General features: G+C 36.4%; 1 protein-coding gene across 1 annotated transcript; it reads left to right on the forward strand.

The window, feature by feature from the left end:
• On the forward strand, nt 1-6,051 carry LOC146565092 (sorcin-like). The gene is made up of 9 exons (XM_085290457.1): nt 1-51; nt 212-266; nt 2,352-2,396; nt 2,561-2,630; nt 3,295-3,338; nt 3,502-3,649; nt 4,120-4,233; nt 4,530-4,588; nt 5,984-6,051. Exons 2-9 carry the CDS (start codon nt 219-221, stop codon nt 6,008-6,010), a joined length of 555 nt encoding a protein of 184 aa, XP_085146583.1. The 5' UTR covers nt 1-51; nt 212-218; the 3' UTR covers nt 6,011-6,051.
• Nucleotides 6,052-8,956: the final 2,905 nt, after the last annotated feature.

Genomic DNA, 8,956 nt, shown 5'->3' on the forward strand with positions numbered 1-8,956 from the left:
GAGGCTTCACAGTTGTCTGTTTCTTCTCTGAGGTCGTACTTTTTATATCAGGTAAGTTCACATTTAGATCTGTGCTTCATTGTACTTCACGGCACTTTATAACCTCACTTCTCGGTGTTTTCCTGCGTACATCACCAGACACGCCCTCAGTCGCTAGATTTGTTTTGCTCTGAGTCGTTACTATTCTTATGTTTATTTCGTTTTGTAACAGGAATAAGATGGCTTTTCCCGGATACGGCGCTGGCCCCGGTGGATTTCCAGGAATGGTAAGAAACCGTTAAATTGTGATGAAACGGTTTTACAGCCATCAACCGACCTTCGTCCCGGGATGGGCGTCTTTTCCAACCAGTCCGGAAGTTGGACGGTTTGACAGAAATTCCGCGTTTAGATCCGTTACATACAGGTTTCCATTTGAAATAACATGCAAACATTTTGACAATATATTTGGTTTCAAAGTATCTTAAAGAATTTTTCGGCTTTAAAATGAAACTCGAGCAGTATTTGTGTGTTTTAGATTCGTACTAACTAATGACTGTATAAAGGATGCATTCCGCAATCGAGCAAAAGTGTTGTTTTTACTTAAAAGGTACTCAGAGTATAAGATGATGTAGGCATTTGTGTTGCAAACACACAGCCATCTATTCTCTTCCGCTTATCCTTATGAGGGTCGCGGGGGGCTGGGGCCTATCCCAGGTACCAAAGGCGAGAGGCGGGCTACTACCCGGACAGGTCGGCAGCCTGATGCAGGGCATTCGCACTCACATTCACACCTATTAGCAAATTTATATTAACCATTTGACTTAACCCCACTAACTGGATGGCTTTGGGTTGTGGGGAGGAAGTCGGAAAGAAACCATGCAAACACGGAGAGAACATGTAAACCCCACACAGAAAGCCCCTCACCAGGTGGTGGAGTCAAACTCAGGATCTTCTTGTTGTGAGGGAACAATTTTAATCACACAAATACCCATGATTCTTATATTATCACATTTTACTTTAAGTAGCATCAAGTAGGATTTAATAAGCTCATAGTGGATCATAATTCTAACCTAATTGTTTCTAAAATCCTAACCATAGCACATCTGAAGCTGCCACACCTCATCAGAGCAGATAGCAGTTTGTTCACAGTGTAGTCTAAAGCAGTTAGATTTATGCTAATAATTATACTAATTATATAACAAATTTGGACTTCAAACATTTGACAGTCTCTTGTAATGATTGTATCCAGATGTGTTGTGCAGCTTTTATTTATCTATATATCTGTTATTTAGATTACAGTGTCCATTAATGACAGAAATAATGGTGTTGGAGAAGGATGGCACATCTTCTTCAATGAGGCCTCAGAAAGCAGCCACGCAAATTAGAAAATACACTGAATCATTTCAAGCCTTTTAAGTGGCAAACAGGATTGTGAAATGATCAGCTAGATGGGTTTTGGTTTATAAATCCTGTGGTTACATTTTAGTTTCTCTCAGGAGACCTGATAGAAAGTTTTTCACCCAGTCATGATTGATTTTGCCTGCTGATTTAAAATGACTGAAACTGGAGGTTGGTAACCTACATAACCTACATAACCTAACTATTGTTAGTGTGTGTCACTTTTACAGCTGAAGTAATTAGATGATTGAACTGTTGGTTGACAGACACACATTCATAATGCGCTTTTATCTAACACAGTCACACTACAATGGATTGAGGGCATTTCGGGGTATTACCCCAAGATTTTTCAACACATGGACTAGAGGAGCCAGGAACAATCCTACAACCTTCCGATCGTTAGACCATCCACTTCACCTGAGCCACACCTGCCTTTATGCTAAAATTCCTTTGCTAAAAACATTTTAGTCCATTGTTAGGCAACATGATGATGTCATACTAATTGATAAAGCCCTTTATATATAACCTAAATGCTAAAGGCTAAAAAGTGTCATATTTGGTTCCGTAACTAATAACTTAAAATAAATAAGTGTTTAGGAGGAGTTGGGTGGTAAAAAAGCCCCCATGAACAGACAGATAATGTCTATTATATATGTATTATTATACACGAGTATAGTATACTATTATTAGTATATTATATTGATATCCTTCAAGATCCTGTTGTTTTTGTGAAATATCTAAATCATCTATTTTCATTTAAAGGTTTTCAATTAAAAGCATTTAAGAAATTCAAAAATAATATGTTTATTTATATTGAGATTTTTTTTTATAATAAAGTTTGTATAAAGTATAGTTTGTTATTTTCATAGCAGGACATAGAGTTCTATGGAACTCAAGTGTATCTACAAATACAGAATAATATGAAGAATCAGCTAAATCTCGCTGACTTTGATTTCTTTCGTTCTAACTTTCAGCAACAAGATCCTCTCTATGGTTATTTTTCAGCTGTTGCTGGTCAGGTAAGAGACAAAAGTCAAAGTCTCAAATCACTTCACTGATTTTGGACCTGATGAACTGTTGATGTAATGACCATTCATGCTTCTTTAAACCTTTGTAAAGTAGCTGATAGTTACTTAACCGTGTTGTGTATCCCACTTTGCCGTGTTTTCATAAACCCTGACAGGATGGACAGATCTCAGCAGACGAACTGCAGCGCTGCCTCACGCAATCTGGCATCTCTGGCTCATACCAACGTAAGAGCAAAGGCTGTTTAGAATTTAAAAAGCACCTCAAACACAATATGATTTTGGTCATTTCATTTTATATCTAAATTATATCTGTACCTCTTGTTAAATAGTACTGTGGTGTGACTTTTGGTCATAGTTATAAAAACCTTTGCTCTAAAAATCATTTAGCATTAAGGGGAACTCTCTTGTTGGCAAGCAGCAGTTTAAGTGCTAACCAGTTTCACTGGTATTGTATTCAGTGCCTCGAGACCTCGAGAACTGTTTTGCACTGTTAATGAATTCAATGAGATAGCTTAAAAACACAGAACAGCCCATAATAGTTCTGCTTTTGAAGTCTTTTTGTATGTGACAGTTGATGCAGACAGGAAACATGGGGGGACAGGTGTTGGGTTAAGAGAACGTGGTTTGTTGTAGTTAGTCAACGTTCGTTCACATTTCTTTCTGCGTGACTTCACAACTGTGGTTACATATGAGAGCAGTTAGTGTTTGTTTTTGTTCAATCTTTAAACCACCTTGTATACAGATTAAAATCAGTGTTTGTATCGGTCTGTCATACCTGTTAATAACGGTGATCTCCTTATTACACAGTTAATGTTATTTGTATATTTGCCCAGATGAATCCAAACATAGTTATCAGTTGTATCTTTATGAGCTTTGTTTCTTTCCACAGCCTTTAGCCTTGAGACATGCAGACTGATGATCAATATGTTGGACGTATCCTTCAGCTAATCATCCAAAAGACATGTTTAGTGGATTAACTGATATGATGACAGTTGCTAATGGAAAAACACTATGTGACACAGTGCGCTATAGGAAGGAAAGGAAACCATAACTTGGGTGATGTATTAAGGGTCCTTGACTGACTCTGCTATCTCAGAGGGATCTGTCCTGCACTATGGGCTTTAATGAGTTCAAGGACCTGTGGCAGGCTCTGAATGGCTGGAGGGGGACCTTCGCATCCTTTGACCGGGACCAGAGTGGGACAATAGAGGGCCATGAGTTGCAGCAGGCCATCAACTCCATGGGTAAGAGAAAATTAAAATTAAGTTATGACTTTGACAACAGTCAGGTGTCCACTGGAGCATTGCAGCATGTTTTGCTTGCTTGAGTTATTCCCACTTTTCTTACCAATCCCAAAGAGGTGCTGTATATGTACAAGTCAGTTTAGCTGTGATGAGGGATAGAATCCAGCATCCTTGTTCGATGTAAAAATACATGTCAAAGTTTTTCTAAACCTTATACATCAAATAGAAAGGATGTTATCTAAAGTTAAAATATTTTAGTGCAAAATTCTCCAAAAGTTCATGCTGACCCTTCTCTGGACAGTAGAGACTGCCTAGAAGGTCTCTAAGGGAAAAGGACTTTGAACTTTGTCCCGCATATTTCTGTGTATATGGACTATACATGCACAGACTGCCTTGGGTTTTAGAGTGGCAATAAAGTAGATGTTAGCCAAGTGCTATGACCATTAGATAATGTATGTGTGTTCATTCAGGTTACAGTCTGAGCCCTCAGGCTATGAACTGCATCATGAAGCGCTACAGTCTGAACGGCAGAATCCCCTTTGATGAGTTTGTGAGCTGCGCTGTGAGGCTCCGCGCCCTCACCGGTGAGTCGGTCAAGAAATGCATTAAACTGGACATAGCAGTAAATATTCTTGACAGAGGACCTTTCTTAGGCTCCTTGAATATTGCTTGATCCTTTTTTTTTTACGTGTATTTAAGTTGTAAACAGGATTAAGAGGACAACATAAAATTATGTTCTTTCATGAGGTTTTTATAGATAGTCATACAGCTTTGTTAAAACAATAAAAGAAAAGAATACCCACAATGACAGAAAAGCAAAAGAAATAAATTGTGTAATAAAACTCATGTGGCTTTTTTTTAATGTGTCTTTGTTTTTCAGATCAATTTCGAAGGAGGGACACAACCCAAACTGGCAACGCCTCATTTCAGTATGACGATGTAAGTTTTTTACAGCTGACGTGTTTCTTCTTTGTCTGAAGAGTTTGTTTTAATGCTGTGTTTTCTTGTGTCAAAATAAACACAGTTTATAATTTTGTCACCAAATGCTGGAGGGTATTTAATTTGAAATTTGTGTAGAGTTTGTATTAACAGATGTGATGCTGTTAGTTTGAAAGGCAGACAAAAAACAAGCCCTCTTACAAAAACAGAGCTCCTGGGTTGGAAACAAGACTCATGAACTGTTGTACCCAATTATACAAAGAGAATTAGAAATGAAGACTCCGAGACTCGAGACTAATTTCAGATAAAGGCTTTGGTCACTGTTTAAGGAATAAGATGTTCATTATATAGTAAATATGTTCATTAAACCTAAATATGCTTTTTTTTTTTTTAACCATAATACAGCTTTTATTCAGACAGATTACTTAAAAACACTTGAAATAATTACAAAAATCTGATAACTATTTTTTTCAAACAATGTAAAACTGTGTTTTGATGACATCACAGAACTTTAGTTTGCCAGCCGAAACACTCGAGTTGGAAGTTGCATTAAAGTTGAACAAGTGAGACTAAAGTATGTTGGAAATGAACACTGCCACCCTGTGCTTGGAAATAATATTCCATGTGAATTCCCTCTTGCCACAATCCTGACTGTACTGTTGTTGACACCTGTTATACACTCAGCCTTTCCTTTTTGAATGGAAATTATTAATAACTTCTTGCTGTGTTGTTTTAGCAACATATCAGCTATTTCTTCACTACAGATGGGTTTAGCTCCTAGTTTGGTTCGAGGGGCTGGGCTGGACGTGGGACCTCAGTACCGTGTGTCGATCCCACAGAACTGTTCTGCATAATCTGGTTCCAAAACAGGATGTCAGTGCCTGTTTCTGAGATGTCTTGGCATCCTTTCTACAGATTTGTGATGCTGATTGTCTTTATATTTAGTATGTTTTAGAAATATATAGACATTTTGGCACATTTTAAGGTTATAAAGAAAACCTGTAAGCAACAGTGTTTTATTTGCTACAGAAAAAAAAAATCTCCTAAAGACTACAAAGACTACGGGGTAGCTGTAGCTCAGGTGGTAGAGCAGGTCATCTACTGATCGGAGGGTTGGTGGTTCGTTTCCTGGCTTCCCCTAGTCTGCATGCCAAATATCCTTGGGCAAGATACTAACACCAAATATGCACAGTTGATTTCTTGTTTTTTACAGTGGCAGCAGGAAGCTGCAAACATGCCATAACCAAACAGAAACAGTTGCCTGAAAAACTGAAACAATTAGATACATTATTAAAGTTATTACACATCCTAATAAAAATGTGATGTAGTAAAGAAAAGAATTGCTGGAGAACTGTGTAAGAGTTGTAGAGTAACATATTATCTTTGTCTCCGTAGTTTATCCAGGTCACCATGAGCATTTGAAGAGGACAGCACGAAACAGAGGGACACCCACCACCTTTTAAACTCTTATATTAATGGCATTTTCTTCATATGTATTTTTACACACGTTATTGTACAAAATGTCACTGAAACATTCCATTTTACCAAAAACCTTTTGTAAAGTAATGCATAGTGTTAAACTTACGAACAAGTAACCTCGGTGTGTGCTAGTGTCATTTGAGTGCCTGTATACTGGAGCTTATTAGTGTCAATCTTACATATGCATGGGCTCTTACCACTAGTAACGATGTAAACCTGCAGGCTGGTCAGTGGCATGTGAACTTTAATGGAATTAATAAAGAAATGTATGAATTTACTTATACTTTGCTTCTATTTACTTCTGTTATCTTTGGTTTAAGTTTCTGTCCTTTTAAAGATATCTTTTCTGTCCTTTAAATGCATGCAAGACATGCAATTAAAGGACAAAAAGGTGCTTATAAATTCAGTGAAGCGTCAGGTTAATTACACTGTTTGTTATATTATTAGCTTGTGAGTTATTTTATTGGGATTTATTTCATTTGAACATTTAACATTTATATGTAAACTAGTTTTAGTGACTGTAAATATGTATCTAGAAAAACAAATGATTGCAACAGGTCTGCTTAAACTTATGCACAAAACCACAAAGTAGTCCCAGAGTATAGGCTATTTAACCCCCCCTTAAATAACATTTTAGCTTTTAGTCTACAGTAGTGAACTATATGGCATTGGGGGAAAGAGCAAAGGACCACATAGTAAAGTAACAGTCTGTGTTGGGTCCACATTCATGAGACAAATAAGAACTGCATGGAAGCGCTTCAATTTGACACAATCAAAACAGAATCTTGCTCATTGTTTATTTCCAATGGAAGACTTCATGTAATCTCAGGAGTTTATATTTTTCCACAGTTTTTCCTCAGCTTTCATGACTTCCATGTGTTTAAGTATGTCAGCTTGACGTGATGGTGTCAACTTGTTATCCAGATAATTTTCATTTTTTATGTTCTTCCTCATTTGTGAGAAATCAAAAACACAGTATTTACCGTCAATGGGCTTATCTGTAATGATTAGAAGAAACTGTTAGAAATACGTTATAATAATTTGACAGCATGCCTGTTACCATGTCTTATTTGTTTCATTAGCTTTTTTGTGTTTTCTTCATATTTCCATTTGTAGCATAAATGTAACTGCTATTTCTGTATTTCTACACCAGGGGTGTCCAAACTTTTTGCAAAGAGGGCCAGATTGGGGAAGGTGAGATGTGTGGGGCCAACCATTCAGCCTGAAATATTTTGAACCATTAACATTCAATGCAAATGAACGATTTTACAATATGTTTATTCCTTTTTTCAAACAAAATTTTATTATGATTGATTTATTATTAAAACGTTTTCACCAAAATCATGTATTTGAAGAACATATAAAATGAAGAAAAAATAAACATCTGAATTCAAAACACGTGAACAGGAAAATAGCATAAGAGTCAACTTATTCAAAAGTACAAAACATTATGAGGCCATATAAATCCGTACATCACTCGTTTATTAGTTTTTTAATTGACCATCAAAAATCCTCAAACTACAATATGTATTTTATTTTGAATCAGATATAAAAACAAAAATGGATGCGTTTTCAATTTTTAAAGCCAACAACCAGGATAAACAACGAGATTCCGACTGCGATGCTCGGTGTCATCAGGGTCCACGGACAAAGAGAGAAAAAAACATGATCTCCTAACAGCTGCAAAATCCCGAAAGCAGTGTTGAAACTCCTCAGCCAGAGAAGAGATGTCTGCTACCCCTTCTCATTTGTGTACTGATATTGGTTTGTGGAAAACTGGTCATTATTTCCTGCAGTGATGGGAAATGTGTGGTATTGGGCTGCGTTTATGACAGGTGTCTTTGGAAAAGTAGCAGTTTAGTCCCAAAAGGTTGATGTGTGAATACAGTTGGCTTACCACAGCATTTAGCCCTGAAGGCTCGTGTTCAGCGTGTTATGTCAACTAAAAATCCAAAATCGCCAGCCAAACATGATCAGGTAGTTGGTTGGTTGTAATTCGTATTAGTTATAATTTAGAATATGATGCAATGCATTCACAAAGAATTTTTACAATATCTTAACATTTATGTGTTTTCAGTATCAACTGATTACTGTACTTCTCATATAGTTTCAGCTCAAATAATACATATACTTATGCGGTGAAATATGTCCTTGTCTTCTCCTTGGCCAAATAAATTCTTTTGTACCCACATAAACAGCAAAAGTGTTTGTAAGCTTTTTTCACTCTGGAACATCCCTTTGGAAATGAAATTATATCTCCAAATGTGTACTGAAAATAGAAAAAATGGTTTTACCACCAGATACTGACTGCATAACAAGATAAAAACAGCAATATTTTCTCTACAATAATAAAAGACTTGAATGAATGTTTTAAAATGCTTAATAATAATACATTTTTTTATACATCCAGTAAAATACAATAACAACAGCACTGCAACAATAGCATTGGTTAGGTTTACATTTATTTGTTGTTATTCCAGTACAGTAAACTGAAAGATTAGGGGTCAGGATGTACCACAAAGCTTTTGTGGAATATCACTGATAAAATGGCAGGTGTCCAGGTCTGGTACTTTCATTCATACTTACTCAATCATAGTATGAAGACTTCTCAAATGTAAAACAGTAACTTCTAAAAGTATTTAGACATTTTGCATTTTTATCCAAGGTCAGATGTCACCATTATCCCTACTGCCAAACGCAACTCTAACAGATGATGTACTCTTAATTTTTAAAATTGTGGATTTACAGCATCCTTAAGGGACACTGAATGCACACTGAAGGGAATTGTTTTGAATGAAATCTAAACACAGTGAAGTTTATAAAAGTAAAACTGTGAATACTTTCTACTCATGCAGCTTGCAAAAGTATTACTTTTTTTTGTTCCATCAG

Source organism: Mchenga conophoros, linkage group LG11, assembly GCF_057382185.1.
Source record: "Mchenga conophoros isolate Kocher_MC1m ecotype Shallow Benthic linkage group LG11, M_conophoros_male_GT1.1, whole genome shotgun sequence".
Lineage (NCBI taxonomy): Eukaryota > Metazoa > Chordata > Actinopteri > Cichliformes > Cichlidae > Mchenga > Mchenga conophoros.

Excerpts from the sequence above, each read along its gene's own strand:
- LOC146565092 (XM_085290457.1), top strand. The coding sequence starts at position 219 with ATGGCTTTTCCCGGATACGGCGCTGGCCCCGGTGGATTTCCAGGAATG. Across the intron at positions 267-2,351 it reads CCGGTGGATTTCCAGGAATG|CAACAAGATCCTCTCTATGG; the intron begins GTAAGAAACCGT and ends TCTAACTTTCAG. Across the intron at positions 4,234-4,529 it reads GAGGCTCCGCGCCCTCACCG|ATCAATTTCGAAGGAGGGAC; the intron begins GTGAGTCGGTCA and ends TTTGTTTTTCAG.